Here is a 24,906-nt window from a genome sequence, read left to right on the forward strand (position 1 = left end):
AAACCTCAAGGGGGGAGGGAGGGGTACAATTCGACAACCCCCCCCCCCCCCCGAGGGCCAACAGTCCGCGGGGTAGGGTGCCAGAAAGTCCTGCCTATCCATTACCCAGTGCTTCGGCCCATCTCCCACTTTCTCTCTTCAATATTGAGCAGGATGCTGATTTAAAGCGCCCCCGGCAATGCAGCTCCCCAGTCCTAGCACTCCACCCCCCCCCCCCCCAAAGTCTGCCCTCTTGACCAAGGGCTGCTTTAAATACCTCCACCCCCACAAAGCTCTGGCCTTTCTGCCTGCGGGTTTCTTTGGTCCTGCTCGAGCTTGACCTGTACTGCAGCGCTGCAAGGGGTTATGTCAAAGCAGGGTGGTGGTTGTTGTTGTTGTTGCTGGCGCCGCTCCCTTGGAATGTCTTCCACCCCCTCCCCTCCCCTCTGATTCCGGACTCTAACTCCTCGTCCTCGCCCCCCCTCCCCTCTGATTCCGGACTCTAACTCCTCGTCCTCGCCCCCCCTCCTCTGATTCCGGACTCTGACTCCTCGTCCCGTCCCCCCCCCCCCCCCACCCGACCAGCCACAGCCACAGCCTGGGCCGCGCTGCCTGATGGTTTCTGGCAGCTGGATCGGGATCGGACTGCGCCGCCGGACCGGACCGGACCGGACCATGTGGCCGTTCTACCTGCTGGTGGCCTCCGTGGGTGAGTACTTGGAGGGGGCCGAGTGCACACACTCCGGCTCCAGCCTCCCCTTCCTGACGCCCCGCCGCGGGAAAGTTGGCCGAGAGTCCGGGCCTCGGCGGCCTGGAGCCCCTCCCGGCCCAGGGAAGGCTAGTGTATGATGGGCCCGGCTGGGTGGGTGGGAGGGGAGGGGGGGCTGGGTGTCCCATCTTCTCGCCTTCGAAGTGAGCACAAGGGGTGATGATGAATGAGTTGGGGGGGGGGGTGGGGTGAGGCTACAAACCTTCCGCTTCCCTTCACCCCCCCCCAACGTGTCGCTCGCTTCGTTTCTCTCACCTGCGTTCCAGCAGCGCCGGGGACTGGGCACGGCCACCCCCTCAAACAGGGAGGGGAGGGCGACTTTGTTGTGGACAGCAACACCTACTCCGGAGCCCACTGTCGGGAGGGGTTACACCTGCACAGGAGATCTCAACGTTGAGGCACCTGGCCCTTTAACCCACTTCTCCTGGCTCTCCATCCCACAGGGATGCTGATGGTTCCTTTCAGTCAGGTTGTGGGGTCTGATAGGATACCCCTCTCCTCAGGTGAATGAATTTTGGGTGAGTAGGGTCCCAGATCCAGGGTGTGGTCAGGTCCAGGGCAGCTGGGGCAAGTGAATGGCCAGACCAAGCTTTGATGGCTCTTTCTGCGCTTCACGGCAGCGTGTTTGTAAGGTGACCGTTGTGGTGACATGTTTCCTCCATTGTATATAGTTATCATTGTTGGTTGTCTATATGGAACTGGCCCACCCACAGATAACCCGTACCCTATGATTCCTCCTTCATGGTGCCGGACCATAAAGGTCAAGCCATTCCTACCCTGGGATCCGGGCCAGTAAGGTTCTTTTGTTTATTAAAGCCTATCATTCCCTCAGCTTGTCTCTGTGGTTACTGGTAGTGCCCTACACCTATCAGAGGGTTCGTCCACCCTTTTAAACCCAGTAATTAACTGCCAACCTACCGGTTAATGTGCCAGTGTGAACGCTCATGAACTGACATGCTGGTGTCGGATCTCCCCGGGGATGAAGTACCCTGGGGGGTATCATCGCCGATTCATTTTGAAAGGGATGGGGTATGCAGGACGTCACCGCTGGAAGATAGGCGCCCCTTTGCTCTGGGATGCCGGGTGTGAAAGGGTGCAGAGAACGGGTTAACATTGGTCCAGTGTGAATGGCCACAATGCTATTTTGAACCTGTTCATTGAACTGCCAATTTACCGGTTAGCCAATTAATTGGAACAAAAACATCCTATATATTACGATGTATAAAGGAGATTCAAATCTGTAACAGCAGATGGTAACAAATTACAGAGAAGATAATAACTCTTCCTCCTGGACAGCTCTTAGATTATTGAGTATATGTGTTACGTTTTGTCTGGAGATGTGCAACACTTCAAGGCATTTTCTACAAATAAAGGTGCCATATAACTCCTATCTTAAACATAGAAAAATAGAACAGGGCAGAAAGTAAGAGACCCTTTGGCCCGTTTCTGTGCTGAACATGATCTCTGAATTAAACTCAATGTCTGCTGCTTGTAACACGATACATATCCCTCTATTCCCTGCACATTCACGTGTCTATCTAGAAGTCTGCTTGTATCACTACTTCTGGCAGACCATTCCGGGCACCTATCACTTTTGGTGCGTTTTTTAAAAAAAAGGAAATTTCCCCGCATGGCTGCCCCCACCTCACCTTAAATATACGTCCTGTACAGTTTGCATGGATTAGAAGAGCCAAGGGGCCTGTCTCTCTGCTGTTATATTCTGTGGTGCGGTGTGCATCCAAGCAAAATCCCTTGTCTTGAGGATGCAAACATTTGACTGTATAACCAATAAAAAAGTGTATGGCGTGAAGTTTAGGTCAGATGCATTAATTGTCCTGACTGTTGAATCATTATTGGTGATTGAAATTTAGACTTTAGAAGTTATTTTGAAAATAATATCAATAGATCAGGATAATTTTCACAATTTTTGGTGCTCTTCAATTTTGACATTTATAAGGATCAAATTTAAATATGGTGTATGGAGGAAATATTTGCATCAGTAACTAAAATAATTATATTTTTGCATACACGTTTTTCGGTAATTTAATAATCACGTTATTTCTGAAATGCGTCTCAAATTTGACTAATGATCACTGCACTTCATTGTTCATGAAATCACAGCCATTACACAGATGGATAACAGACAAAGATTAGTTACATGGGTGTTAACAGATGCAGAGAGAAGTTGTAAAGAGAATACCAGGTATATAGTAAGAAATTGTAAGGAGAATTATGGATGCATGACAAGCGATTTAAAATAGAATACATCAATTAGATTAGAATGAAAGCACAGTAACCTGTGTAATTTTGTGTGTCAAAAATCTGAGAGGAGTGGGCAGGTTAGGGAGATCAGAAGATTAAATGGAGGTTAAGTACACCTTTGGGAATAATGGGAAAGAGGTAAAATTGATGCAAATCTATCATTCTTATTATGTAAAATAGTATTGATTTTCTTTAGTTGAAAATTGGGAATTTCCTATTTCCCCGCAATGAATTCTTGTCTGTTATAATTTTATCTGCTTATAATAACTATCAACATTTAGTCTTTGAGTGGATGACGTGGTCAGGGTTAGCGTGATGCTATTGCAGCACCAGCCACTCAGAATCTGGTGCTGTCTTTAAGGAGTTTGTCTGCTCTCCCCATGTCTGAGTGAGTTTCCTCCAGGTGCTCTGGTTTCCTCCCACACTCCAAAGACGTACGGGCTTAATAGGTTAATTGGGTGTATTTAGGCAGCGCTATCTTATGGCCAGAAGGGCCTGTTACCACGCTGTTTTTAAATTAAAAATCTCTTTGTAATGAGGTAATAGGGCCTGCACCATTTAATATGTAATCCAACAGCATCATAAGCAAAATGGGAGAAATAAAATGTTCTATCAACCTTCTGATTTGGCAGAGAGACCAGAAAATTACTTCATGGCTGTATCTTCAGTTAGACATTAGTACCTGTCAATGAATTTGGTTCTCTCCACTCTCTCAACTACAGAGTTATTGATGTTTAGTGGAGGGTGGTCTTTCCTTGTCCACCCGAAGTCCATGATCATCTCATTCGTCTTGTCCACACTGAGACTCAGGCTGTTACTCTCGCACCATTTCATGAGATTTTCCACCTCTTCTCTGTAGTGCAACTCATCGTTGTTGCTGATGAGGCCGACGACTGTTGTGTCATCTGCAAACTTTATGATATTGTTCAAGCTGAATCTGGTGATGCAGCTATGGGTCAGTAATGTGAACAGGAGCGGGCTGAGCACACAACCTTGAGGTGCGCCAGTGCTCGGTGTGACAGTGCTTAATGCTCTACAACCGACCCAGACTGACTGTGGTCTTTTTGTTAAGAAATCCAGAATGCAGTTACAGAGAGGGGTGTTGAGTCTCAGTGACGACAGCTTCTCCACCAGCCTCTGGTAAATGATCATATTAAACACCTAGTTGAAGTGATGAACAGCAGTCTGGCATTTGAGATGTTGTTCTCCAGGTGGGTCAGGACAGAGTGAAGGGACAAGGCTATAGCATTGTCTGTGGAATGAGTTCTTCTAAAGGTGAACAGAACTGGGCCCAGCAACTCTGGGAGATGTGCTTTGATGCGTTCCATCAGCAGGTGCTCAAAGCATTTCATTATGATGGAGGTCAGTGTCATTGAGGCCTGTTATTGTTGGGATCATTATGGCTGTTTGAACCCTGCGGGAATGATGGACTGCTGCGGTGATGTGTTGACGATGTCCGTGAAGATCTCTGTCAATTAGTCTGCGCAGTCCTTTAGTACCTGACCAGGTATGCTGTCTAGTCCCATTGCCTTGCGTGGGTTCACTTTAGATGCAGTTCTTCAGTATCAGGCCAGCTATGTTGTCTAGTCTCACTGCCTTGTGTGGGTTCACCTTGCTGTCCGACATGGGTGTCCTTGGTATCCAGATGTTCTAGGGCCAAGTGGAAAACTTGGGAGATGATGTCTGCCATAGACCTGTTTGGATGATAGATAAAATGAAGTGATTGAGGCTGGCTGGTAAGCTCGAGCTGATGTGGAATATGACCTGCCTGTCAAAGCACCATAATGATAGATGTTAAAGCCATTGGTCATTCGTCATCTAGGCCTGTTGTTGTGCTTTTCTTTAGTATTGATACGATGATGTTGCAGAGGAGCACTGATATATCACATGAGGGGGTAAAGTAAATGGAGGAGGTTTCTTTATCCATATTTAGCCTGATGTCAGTCAGCATGAGGTTGAGGGCCAATAATGAGGGTCATTCCCTTCCATCTGTGCACCACTATATGATGCCCCCCTGGTTTATTGTCTGGAAGGCATGATTCTCTGAGGATCATGTCAGGTTTTTGCTTGATTCCCCTTTGAGACAGTTCTTCCATTTTTGACATCAGACCACAGATATTTGTGAGGAGGGCTTTGCAATGTTAATAAAGCTGAGTTGGCACCTTCAATGAGGGGATGTGGCCTGTCTGGACTTATTCTTTCTCTGTTGTAACATAGAAGGTACAATATAGCTGAGTAGCTTGCTAGCTGTTTCAGAGGGTCGCTGAGAGTCAATCGCATTGTCACATATAGACAGGAGTGGCTCAGGAAGGGAGATTCCTTTCCTGGAAGAAAGTTTGCAAATCAAGTCTGATGGTTTTATAGTATGTGTAGAAACCAGGTTATTTAGATGGATATGTTGAAGAAATGTAATTAGCTAAAATTATTTTATATTCATGTCTTAATTATGTGTTCCACCACAACTTGCCTGTTTTAATACTGTATAGAAACAGAGTTTTTAATATTGTAAATATTTTATTTCATATAGTCAGAAATGTTTTATTATGAACAGCAATGTTTTTGGGTTGTTTACATGTACTGAGTGAATGATATATATAGCGGCTCAGTTAATTAAACACATCTCTGAAGCTTGGCCTTTTATACACTGCAGTGGCTGTGTTAATAAACATATTTTATAGATGTATTATTTTACACAAGAATGGGTCAATTATTTAATGAATGTATCCTGGTCGATTTCTAAATGGTGTACTGACATGGTTACATGGTTTATATTATTGTAACAAGGATATTCGAATCATTGAATTGTATTATATTGTAGACTGGGTTAATTGAGACTATATAATTTTATAGAATGAACTGCAGCTGGGCCATTATGCACTGCATAGAACTGGATTTTTTTTTTAAAAAGCTTAAGAAGGATAAATCACATCATACCTTTTTGTTTGTGACAAGGTTGGTTAATTTAATACACCAGAATAGACAGGTTAGATAATATAATGTAGCTGGATTACTCCTCATACCTTGTAAAGGTTGGATTGTATTACATTTTGTATAGTGGCTGGGTTTATTAACTTTGAATAATAGCTGATATTTTGTATATTGTATCATGGCTGGGCTATTTTCTACTCATGATTTAAAAACTACCGTAGATTATCTCACCAATGCAAAACTTTATTTTAACAGAATTTGTACAACTGGATGTTATATGGCTGAGTTCATTAATACTCTGAATGTGACTGGTTTATTTTGTGCCCTGTAAAATATTCAGTTTATTTATTGCCTTTATTTGGTCATTTTGTGCACTACGTAGTATCTCAATTAATTAATGAGATGGACTATTTCATCTTCATACTATTTAGTAGCTCTATTCTTCAATATGTAGTACTTTAATTCAAGCATGCAATGACTGACTTTATTTTACAGACTTTTGGAGAGTGAATTGTTATTAATATTAATGATTACATTAATAAGTCTTACATTGTGAGACATGCACTGTGTTGGGTTACTATTTACGAGATGCCAAGTTATTTTGCAGATTACATTGTGAGTATCTTACACCATATGATGACTGGGTTATTCTATATATTGTATATTGAAAAGTTCAACTATAGAGTATCTGCTTTAAGCTATCCACTTGGGTGTCTATCGATTTTGTATGCTCTATAATATCCCAGTCTAAAATTATATTGAATGTAATTTAATCTAGGTTTAAATTTAACCCAGGTACTAACAAACCCAGCTGCTAAATCATCTTCACATTAAGCCATCAGAGTCTTTTTAGATATTAGATGCTTTATTTTGTACAGTATGCTAACAGGATTACTTTCTATAATATACCCACCAATATTTTGTCGTGTGCACTGGTTAGGTTATTTTGTACTTTTTGAAGGGTTCTGGCCCAAAATTCAAAATCACCTTTTTCTCCCACTGAATGCTGCTCCATCTGGTGAGTTCCTCCAGCAGTGGGTTTTATGTTGGATGCTGGCTGGATTCCTTTGTGCTAGCTACTGACTGGCATGAAACACTGTATACGGCATATACTTTACGCTGCATACCCTATGCCAGTATAAAGTATTCAGCAGGTCAGGATATGGTACTGTATTTTATATGACATAGTGGTTGGATTATTTTACACTGTATACTGGCTGGTTATTTTATAATGAGTGCTGGCTCGTTCATGTTGCATGGTTTACAGACTGGGCTATTACACTATATACTGGCTGGGCTATTGCAGAGTTCACTGACTGGGTTATTCTATGATGTATGCCAGCTGGGTTATTTTACATATTTTATCGTTTCCTTTTGATTGGCGAGATCAATTTTTATTGCACATTCCTACTTGCTCCTAGATTGTGTGGTTGTTAAAGCACCTCTGAGTTAATCACATTGACAGTTGGCAATGTGCTCTTGCTGTCTAATGCTTGTGTCCAGTCAATTATTGGCCCCCCTTCAGTTCAGTTCCTCCAAATTAAATTGTGTAATGTTATAGAATAGATTCCCAACTTCAGCATTCACGGATCATTTCATGTCACTGGAAGCAAGATTGGGCAATTCCGAGTGAAAGTTTTTCATGTGTCCTGAAGTAATTTCCACAGCAAGGGTGCACAAAGTATTCCTTTTGGAATATTGCGGAAGTATTTGGACCACATCCTCTTGAAAGTCATTGTTGTTGAGCGTAGTGCAGCTGGTAAGGGCCACTAGTCTAGTAGGTCATTGACTCTCTTTACCTACCCCCGCATCAATACACTAAATAACCCCCCCCATCACTCTCGAAATTCCTACTGCTGTAATCTCAATCCTGACTCTGTGAACCAACTTTAGGTATTTCACTGTTTGCCACTATGGAATATCAAATGTAATCCATCTCATGGCAAACAGGGTTCCCCAGACACCTCAGGAAAGGGGTCTGGAGGAACATATGATGTGTATCAACATTCTCGGTAATACACAATTGCCTCCAGTGATTGGTGGAGACCATCCTGAAAGATAACAAGGACATCGTCTTCGGGTTGGCATATTGGCAAAGTGCAATGTGGAAATCAGCTGTGTCACTGAGGTTCGCTGCAAGAATACCCAATGACCTAAAGTAGTGTTGGTATCCCATTGATGCTCCCACCTACCACAGTCCTGCCCATAGGTTGTTCAAATTGCCATGTGATGTTCTAGATCAGTGGTTCTCAACATTTTTTTGCCTTAGGCCTCACTTTAGTTTAAAAAAAATGTACGCCCCATCATTAGCGGAAAATAGTTATATATTCAAAAGAAGTTTCAATTAAATCATTTACTGCAAGTGTATTTCAATGCAATTAAGGTCGGGAATACACTGGAACACATATTTCATATTCAGCTACTGTTTGGGTTCTAATACTTCTTATTAGTTGATCTATTGTGTCATTGCTGGATTATTTTAAATCCTTCGGTGGCTTTTGCTTTTAACATACTGTACTGAAACAGGTCCATGTCTTTTCTGTATTGTGGCCGGGCTCTTAATGTGGTGCTCAGTTGAAATGTTAATTGTGCCATTGTTGCATTTTTCTTTCTTCAACCTGTTTATTGAGGTTCCTCAATCCAACATATATACAAGAGGAGAGTTGCATTACACACATGTATTTACAAGTGTGGAGGAAAAAGAACATACTAGTATTTATAACACATAGTAACAATAAGTTTCTTCTCCTCTTGTAAACTGAAAGAAAAGAATTATTTTTATTGCAAGGTCCCTTCTAAGTAAAAAAGAAAGAAAGAGGGACTGGACAGTCCATTCTGAGAGAAAAGTAGAAAAACAATGGGTCACCTCGTTAAAACTAAATATACCATAAGGAACTAGGAGAGAATCCAGTATAAAATTGTAATTCTTAAGCTATATGGAAATATTGAAGAAACAGTTGCCAAACTTCTTCAAATTTCAAAGATGCATCAAATATCCCTGTCTTTCTATCAATTAGCAGACAAATATGATTTGAACAAGGCACAATTTTTTAGGGCCTTTCTGCATACTTTACTTTCAAATTATCCTTTTGCTTACCATCTAATATGATAGACACCCTTTTTCAGGTGTATCCACTTCAAAAAGGGTTAATAGCTACAATATATAATTGGTAATTTGCGACTGATATCCATCGATAAAGTTAAGGGTTCTTGGGAAGTGGAATTCCAAGAATCGCTTCTGGACGATCAATGGGATTGTGGCGGCCTTTTGCAGCTCCCCCTACGGGTCCTCACAAAATGAAGGACGACTGCGATGATCCAGCCGGCTGCACGAGGCCCGCAGCGCTGCTCTCCAATTGGCCATAACCAAAAGAGCTTAACTGGCCTATTAGGAAAAGTGGATCACACCATTCAGTGCTGAAGGGGTTTTGACTACACCCCTCAGTATGAGAATAAAAGCAGGGCTGTGAGCCCAATAAACCTCAGTGTTAGCTACACTCAACAGGGGTTCGTGTCATTCTTTCTGGGAACAGTGTGTTCCTTCTGAACTAACCCGCATACAGCTATAACTTCTCCTGTGCTATATGCTCTGCAGAGCCATAGCTTGTAGCAGCTAGCTACAGAATCCTATTTTTCAATTCGTAAATACTTCATCAATTTGTGCCCGCCATTCCTTGATTCAGTTCAAGGTGGTTCATTGGGTACATGTGTCTAAAGATAAGTTGGCCTGTATTTTTTCCCCCAGTGTAAACCGTACTTGTGATAGGTGCAAAGCTGAGGTAGCCATTTTAACTCGTATGTTCAGGTCATGTTCAAAATTAGATAATTTCTGGAAAGGTGTCTTTGAAACCTTAATAAAAATTCTAGGATTAGAATTACAACTAAATCTATTAACAGCTATTTTTGAAATCATACCAGTGGAGACTGGTCATATGCCTGTCTCTACACAGTTAATAATTGCCATTTCAATATTATTGGCTAGAAAAGCCCATGGAAGGATTCTAACCCACCTAATCTACTTCAATGGCTCTTTGCTGTCATGTCATGTTTAAGTTTGGAGAAAATTAAGAGTCAGACAATTGCTGCATTTTTAATATACTCGATGATGCCTCGCACCTTGTATATTTCACACTGACTGAATTATTTTTAAAGTACAAAGTGACTGAGTGGCTTGGTATGACAATAACACCATCTTTAAATTTACTGACGATACCACAGTAGTGGGTTGTATAAAAGATGGGGATGAATCAACAGGAGGGAGGTTGAAAACTTGGCTGAATGGTGCACCAACAACAACCTTGCACTCAATGTCATCAAAACTAAAGGAGCTGATTGTTGGCTGCAGGAAAGGAAAGCCAGAGGTATACAATCCAGTGATCATTGGGGGATCAAAGGTGGAGAGGGTGAGCAAATTTAAGTTCTTGGGAGTCACTATCTTGGAGGATCTTTCCTGGACCCAACACACCAATGGCATCATGAAGAAAGATGTCAGCACCTCTAACTTCCTCAGGAATTTGCGAAGATTTGGTGTGACATCAGAAACCCTGGCAAATTTCTACAGAGGTATAGTGGAAAGTGTGCTGACCGGCTGTATCATGGTCTGGTATGGGAACACCAATACCCCTGAACGTAAAGCCCTCCAAAAGGTAGTGGACACAACCCAGGTCATCACAGGCAAAACCCTCCCTAATATTGAGCACATCTAGGGGGAGCGCTACCTTCGGAGAACAGCAGCAATCATCAAAGACCCACACCACCCAGCACACGTTCGTTATTGCCATGAGGAAAGCGGTATTGGTGCCACAAGACTCGCACCACCAGGTTCAGGAACAGCTGCTACCCCTCTACCATCCGATTCCTCAACGACACAGTCAATCAGGGATTCATTTAAGGACTCTTACTTGTGCACTTTATTGTTCTCTCTGTATTGCACAGTCAGTTTGTTTACATTTGTTATCTGTTTATAGTTCTTTATTTGTTTACACTATGTATAGATTTTGTTTTGCACTACCAATTAGTTGTAAATCTGCTGCGCCTGCAGGAGAAATGAATCTCAGGGTTGTATGTGATGTCAGGTATGTACTCTGACAATAAATCTGAAATCCAACTTTCAACACCATGATGACCAGTTTACTTTATAAAGTAATTGTATTATTTTATATGTTGAATTGTGCAGGCAATAAATTATAGTGGTGTTATTTTAAGCTCTATTCTGGGGCTTGGTCATTTATTAGCAGCAGAGATGTGTAATAAACTTTACAGAGGCTATCTTAATTAATATATTGGAGGGTGACTGAGTTATGTTGAATACATTGGCTGATGAACTGACACTAGATGCTGATTTAGTTGGACTGCTGTTTGTAGCTGGGTGCATTGTGTCGCAATTAAATTTTTAAAATTTTAGTGTAGATATACAGCACGATAATACCTGTAGGTCATTTCGGTCCAGGAGTCCGTGCCACCCAATTTACACCCCATTAACCTACAATCCCAGAACGTTTTGAACGGTGGGAGGAAAATTAACACTTCATCCATATTGTAATATTTCATATACCCTCTCATCACGATATTATTTTAATCCCAGTAAGTGGCTGGGGTTAATTGACATTGTGCAGAGAGTGAGTTGTGTTTTACTTTGGAAAACAATTGGTTCGTTTTACAAATAGCATAAAAGGTGATTCATTTAAACATTGAACTTACTGTAGAGTAGCACAGTGGCTTTGTAGACCTTACTGTCCCAGGGGCACAGGTTTGATCCCGTGCTCGCGTGCTCTCAGTGTGGAGGTTTATATGCTTTCTTTGTGACCACATGGTTTTTACTGAATGCTTCTGTTTCATTGTACGCCCCAAAATGGTACATGTTGATAGGTTAATTGGCCCTTGTGAATTACCATTTGTATAGATCACTGGAACACTTGGACAGCAAAGATGCATACATCAGGATGCTCTTTATAGATTACAGTTTGGTATTTAACACCATCATCCCCTCAATATGATCAGCAAACTCCAAGACCTGGAAGACCACACCCCACTGTGTAATTGGATCCTGTATTTCTTCACCTCCAGACCACAATCAGTGAGAATTGGTAAGAACATCTCTTCCATAATCTCCATCAATACCGGAGCACCATAGGGCTGCTCTACTCACTTTACACCTTTGACTGTGTGGCTCAGGACGAAACAACACCATCTACAAATTTGCTGACAATATCACAGTCGTGGGTTGTATAAAAAGGAGCAATGAGTCAGTATACAGGAGGGAGATTGAAAACTTGGCTGAACGGTGCACCAACTGCAACCTAACACTCAATGTCACCAAAACTAAGGAACTGATTATTGACTTCAGGAAGGGAAAACCAGAGGTGTATGATCCAGTGATCAGAGGTGCAGAGGGTGATTTAAGTTCTTGGGAGTCACTATTTCGGAGGATCTTTCCTGGACCCAACACACCAATGGCATTGTGAAGAAAGTACGTCAGCACCTCTACTTCCTCAGGAGTTTGTAGAGTTTTGGTACGACACCAGAAACCCTGATAAATTTCTACAGATGTGTGGTGGAAAGTGTGGAGGCCGGCTACATCATGGACTGGTATGGGGATATCAATACCCCTGGCATAAAGTCCTGCAAAAAGTAGTGGACACAGCCCAGGACATCACAGGCAAAACCCTCCCCACTATTGAGAACATCTACAGGGAACACTGCCCTCGGAGAGCAGCAGCGATCATCAAGAATCCACAACCCACTGTACACGTTCTGTTCCCGCTGCTGCAATCGGGAAAGGGGTATAGGTGTCACAAGACTCGCAATACCAGGTGTTACCGCACCATCAGCTGCTACCCATCCACCATCCGATTCCTCAACAATTTACACTGTCAGGGACTCCTCTGACGACTCTTATTTTTGCATTTTATTGTTTGCTTTTTTTCTCTCTGTATTGCACAGTCAGTTGTCTACATTTCTTTATTTGTTTACATATGAACATTTTTTTTGCACTGCCAATAAGTGCCTTGCACACAGGAAAGAGAATCTCAGGGTTATATATGATGTCATGTACATACTCTGACAATAAATCTGAATTTAAAAAAAATTTATACATGCAGCACGGTAACAGGCCATTTCGGCCCTCGAATCTGTGCAGAGCAATTTACACCCAATTAACCTATATCCCCGGTACATTTCGAATGGTGGGAGGAAACCAGAGCTCCCAGTGAAAACCTACGCAGATCAGCGAGAACAAACAAACTCCTGGCAGACGGTGTGGGATTAGAACCCTGGTCCCAATCGCTGGCACTGTAAAGGCGTTGTGCTAACCATGCTGCCCTCATCCCACCATGACTGGTAGTCCTTTCCATGCACCTACTGCATTCGGGCAAAATTCTGACTTGCGTCCATTTCAAGATGGTCCCAATTATGTTGGTAAGTCAGCGAGTACCTGTACAGTGGCTATTTTACTTTATTTTGTGTTTGGTGATTGGAGTAGTGATTTATTTTATGTACTTGTATAGTATGGAGAGGGTTATTTTATTGTTCAGTGTCTTGGTTCCTTTGTAGTTTATTATTGTGATTGGTGACTGAGTAGTTTATACTCACCGTGGGTTCAAACCTAAGCATTGTTTGAACACAAAAGCTATGGTGCAATTGATTTGATTGTTGCTTGGAAAGGTATCTTGGGTTTTCAGGATTTATTAGTTTCTTTAAAGAGCTATGTGATATCGTAGTTCAGTCGTACATCCATCTCTTTGCCCCTGCTGGGTTTGTGGAAATAATTGGATGAGTAGATTCTTATTTTTTTAATTAAAAAAAAAGGCATTATTTTCTTCAAAGGTTTATCCATTGAAAGTACTAGCAGTGGTTAGGATGTAGGATAAGGAACCAGAGTCTTGTCCAAAGATCAAAGGACATGAGTTTAAATACTGCCACAATACTCTAGAATATTCTGACTAGCAAAACAGCTAGTCTCAATAAGCCATGTAGTGACCAAAATGTTGACTGGCCATTTCACCCCATGGATGCTGTCTGTCCTGCTGAACTCCTCCAGCTTCTCATTCTTAGCTTAAAATTCATACATCTGCAGTCGTGGTGTTTCTCCAAGTTTCAGTAAGTAATTACTACATAATGTTATCAGATTGTTATAAAATTCCAATCTGGTCGATTTACTTTCTTCAGGGCAGGAGATTTGCCATCCTCGCCCAATATAGGCCTTGAGTAACTGCAAATCTACGAATGAAGTTGACTTTTGATTGTCTTCTCCATTCGAGGATAACACCGGTCAACAAATTTCTTTCAAAAGGTTTTCTTTCTGACTAAAAATTGTGGATTATGATAGACAACTTCAAACTGAACGCAAAAATAATTTCAGATTTGCTGTATCACGAGGAGTCACGTGATGGAGTAGTGGCCGGACGGTGAACTCCAGCCCTCTCCAGAAAAGTCGGGAAAAACAAGAGAAAATACAAAGGCACAGAAATAAAAGTTAAAGAAAAGTGAGTATAAAGGTGGAAAGAAGATGGTGACAAAAAAAGAAAAATCAAAATCAACGGTAAGAAGAGAGGAAGAGAAGACAACGGAGGAAGAAGGAGAAGGCCTTACCTGTCCGAACAGGCCCGCTGTGGAGAGAGAAGCCCGCTTCCTCAGGTCGGTAGAAATAGGACTACAAAAATGGCTCGCAGAGCCGAGTAAAAGTGTGCAACCGCGCATGAAAAAAAACACACCGACGGGAGGGGGGACCAGCTGGGGAGTCGATCTCCACAGCCAGCAACGACAGCTGCAGAACACCTGCAGCAAGAAGAGACCACAGAAGACAATGAAAACAAGAAAGAAGAGAAGGAAAGGGCAACAAAGAAACAACAGATGGCCAACCCAGAGGAAGAAGAAGAGGAAGAGTACAGTGAAATAGAAGAAGGGAAAGGCAAGGTAAAGGATATACTTTCTCTTGTTAGAGGATACATGGAGTCTTTTAAAGAATGGCAAACACAGGAATTTAATGATTTAAGAAGAAGAATAAACAACACAGAAGAAAAAGTGAATAAAATAGATATGACCTTAACAGAAATGGGAAAGAAAATGGACAAGATGGAAGAGCGGGCAGTAGCAGCAGAAATGGAGGTAGAAGACTTAAAAAAGAAATTGGAGGAATCTAATAAAAAAACTAAAGAGACACAAGAACTACTTGCTCAAAAAATAGATATAATGGAAAATTATAACAGAAGAAATAACATAAAGATAGTGGGCCTTAAGGAAGATGAAGAAGGCAAGAATATGAGGGAGTTTATAAAAGAGTGGATCCCTAAGACCCTAGGATGTCCAGAACTACAGCAAGAAATGGAAATAGAAAGGGCACATAGAGCATTGGCCTCTAAACCACAACCACAACAAAAACCAAGATCTATTTTAGTAAAATTCCTAAGATATACTACAAGAGAAAAGGTACTGGAGAAGACAATGGAAAAAGTAAGAGAGGGCAACAAACCACTGGAGTATAAAGGGCAAAAAATCTTCATTTATCCAGATATAAGTTTTGAACTCCTAAAGAAGAGAAAAGAGTTCAATACAGCAAAGGCGATTTTATGGAAGAAAGGGTATAAATTTATACTAAAGCATCCAGCGGTATTGAAAATATTTATTCCAGGACAACAAAACATACTATTCTCGGATCCAGAAGAAGCACGAAAATTTGCAGAACAATTACAAAAATAGACTGAGGGATGAAGACGGGTAATGAGAGTAAAAATGATCACGATTGATATGTATGTGGGTAAAGACAAAAATAGACTGAGGGATGAAGACAGGTAATGAGAGTAAAAATGATCACGATTAATATGTATGCGGGTAAAGAGGTGTAAGAGTGAATAGAGACAATGTGCATACGTGAATGTATCTGTACTTAGAGGAAAATATAGATAGTATAGACAAGAATTAATAAGGGAAGGTAATGGAATAAAGAGAATAAGGAGGGAATTAAAAGAGTGACCTTTGTGACATATGAAAAGTGAAATCTTTTCTGGGGGGGGCTGGGTGGGGGGAAATAGCGGTCACTGCAAAATCAGTTGACGCTTGCGAGTGGATTCGCAAATCCAAATGGAGAGGGGAGATGTGGTTGTCCGACAAGGGATAAAGGACAACTCAGGAGGGGAAGGGGAGATTGGGGATAAATAAGATAGAAATAGGAGAATAAGGAAAATGTTGGATGTTGTAGGAATGTTGTCTTATAAAGAGTTGAAAATAAGAAAACAGAAATAGAAAAGGAGGAAAGGTAATGATAGATAAACAAAATATAAAATGGCTACGCTGAACTATATGACTTTAAAAATTAATGGAATACATAACCAAATTAAAAGGAAGAAACTACTAAATTTACTGAAAAAGGAAAAAATTGATACAGCATTTGTCCAAGAAACACACTTAACTGAATTGGAGCACAAGAAATTAAAGAGAGATTGGGTAGGACATGTAACAGCAGCATCGTATAATTCAAAAGCAAGAGGAGTGGCTATATTAATTAGTAAAAATGTGCCATTTAAAATAGAAGAGGAAATAATAGATCCAGCAGGGAGATATGTTATGATAAAATGTCAGATATATTCGGAGTTTTGGAATCTACTTAATATATATTCACCTAACGAAGAAGATCAAAAGTTTATGCAAGATATCTTTTTGAAGGTAGCTAATACGCAAGGGAACATACTAATAGGAGGGGATTTCAACCTGAATTTGGATCCAAATATGGATAAAACGGGGAAAAAAATTAACAGGAAGAACAAAGTAACCAAATTTATAATTAAATCAATGCAAGAAATGAAACTTTTGGATATATGGAGGAAACAACACCCAAAAGAAAAGGAATACTCATACTACTCGGCTAGACATAAAACATACTCAAGAATAGACCTATTTTTGTTATCAGCTAGTATGCAGGTTAGAGTAAGAAAAACAGAATATAAAGCGAGAATGCTATCGGACCATTCACCCTTAATATTGACAGTAAAGCTAGAGGACATCCCTCCAAGAATGTATAGATGGAGATTAAACCCCATGCTACTTAAAAGACAGGATTTTAGAGAATTTATTGAAAAACAATTAAAAATGTATTTTGAAGTAAATACGGAATCAGTGGAAGATAAGTTTATACTATGGGACGCAATGAAAGCATTCATTAGAGGGCAAATAATAAGTTATGTAACCAAGATGAAGAAGGACTATAATCAGGAAACAGAGCAGTTGGAAAGGGAAATAGTAAACATAGAAAAAAAATTAGCAATGAAGGAAGATACAACTAAAAGAAGAGAATTGGCGGATTAAAAAAATAAAATATGAAACATTACAAACATATAAGGTAGAGAAGAATATAATGAAGACAAAACAGAAATATTATGAACTAGGTGAAAAAACGCACAAAATCCTAGCATGGCAGCTTAAGACAGAGCAAGCTAAGAAAATGGTATTGGCATCAAGGAAAAAAGACAAACAAATTACATATAATCCAAAAGAAATTAAGGAAAACTTTAGAGAATTCTATGAACAATTATACCGAACTGAAAACGAAGGGAAAGAAGGGAAAATAGATGAATTTTTGACTAAAATTGAACTACCAAAACTACAAATAGAGGAACAAAATAAATTAACAGAACCATTTGGAACAGTAGAAATACAAGAGATAATAAAAAAATTACCAAATAATAAGATACCAGGAGAGGATGGATTTCCAATAGAATTCTACAAAACATTTAAAGACTTATTAATACCGCCCCTCCTGGATGTAATCAACCAGATTGATGAGACACAAAACTTACCAGATTCATGTAAAACAGCAATAATTACAGTAATACTAAAACAAGGGAAAGATCCACGCTCACCAGCGTCATATAGACCAATATCTTTGCTAAACACAGATTATAAGATAATAGCTAAACTATTAGCAAACAGATTAGCAGAACAGGTACCGAAAATGGTAAATTTAGACCAAACTGGATTTATCAAAAAAAGATGCACAACAGACAATATTTGTAAATTTATTAACTTAATTCATGCAGTAGAAGGAAATAAAGCACCTACAGTAGCAGTTGCTTTAGACGCAGGGAAGGCCTTCGACAGAGTAGAATGGAATTACTTGTTCAAAGTATTGCAAAAATTCAGTTTACCGGAGAAGTATATTAATTGGATTAAAGCATTATATAAGGGACCGTTAGCGAAAGTGACAGTAAATGGACATGTATCAAAGCAATTTAACTTAAGCAGGTCAACGCGGCAGGGATGCCCACTATCACCTTTATTGTTTGCGCTAGCTATAGAACCACTAGCAGAATTGATAAGAATAGATAATAATATAAAAGGAATAAAAATAAAAGACAAGGAATATAAAATCAGTCTATTTGCGGATGATGTTATAGTGTACTTAACAGAACCAGAACTATCAATAAAAGAATTATATAAGAAATTGAAGGAATATGGACAAGTGTCAGGTTACAAGATAAATGTAAATAAAAGTGAAGCAATGCCTATGAATAATGCGGATTTCTCAAAATTTAAGAAGGAATCTCCATTCAGATGGCAAATGCAGGCAATAAGATACCTAGGTGTACAAATAAACAAAAATCTAGGCCAATTATATAAACTCAATTACAATCCACTAATGAAAAAATTACAGGACGATTTAGAGCATTGGAAAGATTTGCCACTAACACTGATAGGAAGGATAAACTGTATTAAAATGAACATTTTTCCAAGTATACTATACTTATTTCAGGCATTGCCAATACAACTGACAGAAAAATTCTTCAAAGAGTTAAAGAAAATAATAAGGAAATTTTTATGGAGAGGGGGGAAACCGAGGATAGCACTAGATAAATTAACAGAATGGTATAAACAAGGAGGCTTACAATTGCCAAACTTCAAAAATTATTATAGAGCCGCACAATTAAGATACCTATCAGATTTTTATCAGACAAGGGAAAAGCCAGATTGGATGAGATTAGAATTAGATAAAATAGGGGAAAGATACCTGAACACATATTATATAAATGGGACGAAAAATTGGTACAACATAGAACTTCTCCAGTATTACATCATCTCCTCAATATTTGGAAGAAGATTCATGTAGAAAGAAATAAAACAAATTATCAATTACCAAAACTAATATTGCTACTCCCTTTTACTCCCTTTTACAATAGACAACCTTTCCTTTAGAAAATGGGGAAAAAAAGGGATTAAAAGAATAGAAAATTGTTTTTCAGGAAGTAGATTCTTATCCTTTGAACAAATGAGAGATAAGTACAATATAACTGGAGATACAGCGCTGGCATATTACCAACTGAGATCCTACTTGAAAGATAAATTAGGAAGCAATTTGAGTTTACCAGAGGGAAGTAACCTTGAATATGTGATTACAGATACAATGTTAATCAAAAGATTTATAACAAATATGTATATTAAACTGCAAGAAAAGGAGAATGAGGAAACAAATGGTAAAACTAAACAAAAATGGGAACAAGATTTAAATATAAAGATAAAAAAGGAAACATGGGAGAAATTATGTTTTGGAACGATGAGAAATACAATAAATACGAGGCTACGTATGATACAATATAACTGGATACACAGACTATACATTACACCGCAAAAGTTAAATAAATGGGACCCAACAGTATCTGATAGATGTTTTCGATGTAAAAAAGAAATGGGAACAACAATTCATGCAATCTGGACATGTGAGAGAGTAGAAAAATTTTGGGATGATCTCAATCAGATATTAAATAAAATAACAGAAAACAATATACCAAAGAATCCAGAGATCTTTCTCCTAAGTAACATAAAAAACAAAGAATTTGGAATTGATTTGGAGGATGCACAAAAAAGATTTGTTAAGATAGCCGTAGCAAAAAAATGTATTACGTCAACCTGGAAATTGGAAGATAATTTGAAAATACAACTATGGTATATAGAAATGAATAAATGTATTCCATTAGAAAAAATAACATATAGTTTAAGAAATAATATTGAAATATTCGAACAAGTATGGGAGCCTTACATTAAATACAATAGCGAAAACCTACCGGGGACAATCATTACCTAAGTTGATGGAAGGAGAAGGAAAGAAAAGAATGGACTCAGTAGAATTTCTGGTGTATTTTTGTTGAATGACAACATTGTCTGACTGGCTTAATGCAACCTAGATTGTATACCTAAAATGGATGAGGGGGGGGGTGGGGGGGGTGGCTTGGGAGGAGGGAGGTGGGAGGTGGGGGGAGAAAAAGTCACTGTATATGTGTGAAAAAGAAAAAGTGTATATCATGGCTAATGTGATTTATGGTGTGAAAAATAAAAAATTAAAAAAATATATATATATATTTGCTGTATCACGTAGGAAGTTGGAGAAATATTAAATGAACTTTTATTGAATTTTGCATGTTTAATCGCATACCGATGCTGACACATTGCGGTGGTTCATCTGACCTAAAAATGTTTCACTCCTGATTTTTATTTCTATTGTACTCAGCATCTGATGCCTCTCGTGTTAATGTGCAACAATAGTTGGCCAGCATCAATGGATTCCTGATATTGCTTTTCCATGGTCGCAATGTCCCGGTGAAACCTTCTACTATTTTCTTCACTGACTGGACCAAGATCAGCAGGGAAGACGTCCAAGTGCGAATGCAGAAAATGAATTTTCAATGACACGTTGCACCTCATGGTATTATATGCTTGAAGTAGACTTAAAATATGACAGGAAATCACAAAAACAGGTTGGATTTAAGAAATAGAAGTCCTGGATGAACAATGAATTCCAGAACCTGCTGAGAAACAGATTACAGGCATTTAAGACTGGAGATCCAGAATGTTACACCCAAGGAGCAGGTACAAAGTGAGGCCATCTCCTAGCCTCAGTGGAGGTTCCGAACAAGAACGGAAATAATGAAGGTGGAGCTGTGGGCCGAGTGACCGCGTGAGTAAATAGGTCGAATAGCCGCAATGCGCAGCCTGTCCAAGATGGCGCGGGCTCTCCTTCGCTGCCGAGAAGGAGCCCATGCCTGGTAACACATGCAGGCTAAGCCGCCCTCCACTTCCGCGTAGCCAGCCGAGAGTGACACCACGACGCAGTGACATCACTTCCAGAAACTGGTGGGTATGTCACTGGAAGTGGGCGGGCCAGCGCGGAGACGTGGCAGATTCAAACCAATATGGACGTGTCCTTACTCCATAGCGCTGTCACAGCAGTGGCTACAGAGGTGACCCCTACGGTTCCAATGTTTTTTGGAGCCAGCATCGAATGCAGCAGGATCCAGCAACCAGCTACATCCACAGTTGCAGAGCCAGTGACCAACACAGTGGGCGTGCACCTATCGCCCTTCTGGGCACACCAGCCCAGGAACTGGCTGCAGCTGGCTGAGTCCCAGTTCCACATCAGGGGAATTGTTTCAGAAGAAGCCAAGTTCTGGCACGTCGTCAGTGCCCTGGAATGCTGCCACAGCTGACAAAGTAAGCTCCTTCATAGAAATCCCACCGATGGAGCATAAGTACGAGCAGTTTTCATGTTTCCTTCTCGACACCCTTGAGCTCAGCCGGCACGAGCATGCCATCCTTAACGTACGGGGCCTGGGCGACATAAATCCCTCTGAACGTATGCATGAGATGATGGCCCTGGTGGATGGGCACTTAGACTGTTTCCTGTTCGAGGCCCTATTCCTCTTGAAATTGCCAGTGCACGTAGCCTTGGCATTCTTAGACATGGAGTTCAGTGCCCCGCACCTTGTGGCCAAAGAGGCAGAGAGGCTGTTCCGCACGTCACAGCAGAGCTCCCTCCACACGCAGCCAGTCTACGTGATCGGTGAAACCACCCTGCCCAGCCCATCAGAAGCACCAGCGGTAGCCACGGCCCAGCAACAACGCAAAGGGCACACAGAGAAGAACAGAGAGTACTTTTCTACCACTGCCGATGGGGCAAGAACGCCTGACGGTTCTCTTCCCCCACCACCCCGTGGTTATACCTCAAAGCCAACACAGCAGCGGGAAATGGGCAAGCCAGCCACCGATAGTGACCTTGGTGGTTGGCACACAGTAAGACCTCAGAGACCAGAGAATGGAGAAGGATTTCCTTGTCGACACTGGCATGGAGATTAGCCTTATCCCACCCATGTACTTTGAGGTGAGACACAACGCCAAAGGTCTTCCCCTACAAGTGGCCAGTGGGTCCTCCATTCCCAGCTACGGGACCCACCCGGACACCATCCAAGTTGCAGATGCTGCTTTCTAGTGGAAGTGCACCAGCGTGCACTACTTGGAGTAGACTTCCTCCTGGCTCACAAACTGCTGGTAGATGTGACAAGATCCCATATGGTAAATGCCACAACTTTCCAGTTGTTTCCTTTTACCCTGCAGAGATGCTCTTTCCTGCCTTTGGGAATCCATGCCTTAGACTAAGATGAATACACCTCCTTACTGGCCAAATACCCAGCTTTACTACCACTGAACTTCCACGACTCCAACCCGCCACATGGGGTGGAGCACAACATAGAGACCGCTGGCCACCCAGTACAAGCACAAGCTCAGTGCCTCCTGCCAGACAAGCTCCAACAGGCCAAGGCAGTGTTCGCCACCATGGAGGAGATGGGAATCGTCCATTGTTCCAACAGCCTGTAAGCCTCCCCACTCCACATGGTGAAGAAGAGCTCTGGCGGTTACCATCCATGCGGTGACTACTGACGTCTAAGCGAAGCAACGGTCCAGGACAGGTACCCCATACCGCACATCCAAGATTTCGCTACAGGGTATTTTCCAAGGTGGACCTCGTGAAATGATACCATCAAATCCCTGTACACCCCAGTGACGTCCAGAAAATGGCCATCATCCTAAGAATTCCTAAGAATGCCTTTCGGACTGAAAAACTCAGCCAGACATTCCAGTGGCTTATGGATATGGTGGACAGGAACCTCGACTTAATCTTCATTTATTTAGAAGATACCCTCTTTGCCAGCCCCGATGCCAGGACCCACAGGACGCACCTCACCCATCTGTTTGACAGGCTGCAGCAGTTCGGGCTCACAGTGAACCCATCCAAGTGCCAGTTCAGCTTGCAAACAATAGACTTCCTGGAGCACCGCATCAGCCCAGAGGGCGCCACGCCACTACCCGACAAGGTGGAGGCCATCCAGCATTTCCCTAAGCTGAGCATGACCAAAGGGCTACAGGAGTTCTTGGAGATGGTCAACTTCTACCATTGTTCCCTACCAAGAGTGGCCATCCTCATGCAGCCCCTGTTCGCCCTCGTCAAACTCGGCGACAAAATGCAGCAATGGACGCCGGAGGCCACAGAGGCTTTGCACGCCACCAAGTCAGCACTGACAAAGGCCTTGGTACTGCCCTACCCTGACCCTACCTCCCGCCAGCACTCAACGGACGCTTCAGACAGCGATGGGTGTGGTGCTGGAGCAATGGGTCAAAGAGTACGGGGTGACCCCTTGCCTTCTTCTGTAAGCACCTCCAAACACCAGAGCTAAAATACAGCATGTTTGACTGCGAACTGCTGGCCTTGTACTTGGTGATAAGACACCCCCACTACATGGTAGAGGGGAGAGTGTTCACCGCCTACACAGACCACAAGCAATTAACCTACACACTGAGCAAGGTCTCGGACCTGTGGTCAGCCAGACAACAGCGGCACCTCTCCTACGTGTCGGAATTCACCACTGATATCTGCCATGTCAACAGCAAGGCCAATGTAGTAGCGGACGTGCTGTCCCGGTCCACTGTTGCCACAACCTGTGGAGGGCTCGGCGTCGCCCAGCTCGCCAAAGATTAGAGGGAAGACGAGGATTTGCAGGCATACTGGACAGCCATCGCCAGCCTGAAGGTCAGAGATTTCTACCCCGCACCAAGCGAACTGACCTTGCAGTGCGACATCTCTACTCGGTCCCCAAGGCCGATCCTACCCGTGACCTGGCGACGGTGGGTTTATGTCTAGATGCAGAGTTTGTCTCACCCCCTCCTTAAGGCCCACGGTCTGCCTGCTTGTGGACAAGTTTGTGTGGCATGGACTCCGCCGAGATGCCACCCTGTGGGCTCAAACCTGCATACCGTGCCAACGGGCCAAGATGCAGCGACACATTTGAGCTGGCGTAACGATGAGAAAAGTTAATAATTCATAGAGTATTTTTTTAAGCAAGTAGTTGCTAACATCTGTCAAAACAGATCATGGAGAGTAGTGCAAAATTTGGACTGAAATTGCACGTGTGTTCCAAGATCCTGGACTGCATGGACAATGTGCTGTCAAACTGATTCCAATCAACAAAGAGGGGGCAAGAATTATTTTGATCTCTCTTGCATGTTAGCCGTAATTTTAAGGATCAGTCAAGTTGGAAAGAACCAAGAAGTTAAATTTTGGAGGCATTTCAGAAATAGTTTGCTGATTGACAGTGATGACACTGAAATTTGTGATGCAACCCATGAACTGGCAAATATTTTATTCAGCAAAGATAGGTCCTAAATTTGAATATGATTGGGTGGGGGAAAAAATTGAGCTTGGCCAGGAGTTTGTACAAGTGAAAAAATTAATTTGAGAGTTGATTCAATCTGGAAATCTTTGCCTGAAAATATGGTGCAAGAAGATTCAAAGGGAATTGGTCAGAAACTTGCAAATGAAAAGTCTGCAGGATTCTCATTAAAGAGTAGGGTAGTGGATGGTTCTTTCTAAAGGTCCATTGGGCCAAATGTCCTCTTCCCAAGATGAGTGATTCCTGTAATGCTGTCAGGGCTATGTTTTGCCACTGGTGAATTCACCAGTGTATTCAGAGGAACTACTCTGGCTGCCAATTGAAGAAGAAATGTGAGATCTTTGTAAATAAAATGCAACCATGGCAAGCAAGGACGCACCCAATCCATGTGGTGCTGGATAATCATTTGTCTCTAACTTATGGATCAGAAAATATTTCCATGGATCACACAACTGCACAGCACTGAATTAGCCTACCTATGTTAAT

The 24,906-nt window shown here is 41.7% G+C and overlaps 1 protein-coding gene across 3 annotated transcripts in view; it reads left to right on the plus strand.

The window, feature by feature from the left end:
- The first annotated feature begins 565 nt into the window (after nt 1-565).
- Nucleotides 566-24,906, plus strand: part of ldlrad3 (low density lipoprotein receptor class A domain containing 3) — a 126,623-nt gene continuing 102,282 nt past the window's right edge. For all 3 annotated transcript variants that reach the window (XM_069895762.1, XM_069895772.1, XM_069895778.1), the window contains exon 1: nt 566-688. In XM_069895762.1, the coding sequence (XP_069751863.1) occupies nt 595-688 (94 nt within the window). In that variant the 5' untranslated portion in view covers nt 566-594. The remainder of the gene's footprint in view (nt 689-24,906) is intronic.

This window comes from Narcine bancroftii, chromosome 1 (genome assembly GCF_036971445.1).
Source record: "Narcine bancroftii isolate sNarBan1 chromosome 1, sNarBan1.hap1, whole genome shotgun sequence".
Lineage (NCBI taxonomy): Eukaryota > Metazoa > Chordata > Chondrichthyes > Torpediniformes > Narcinidae > Narcine > Narcine bancroftii.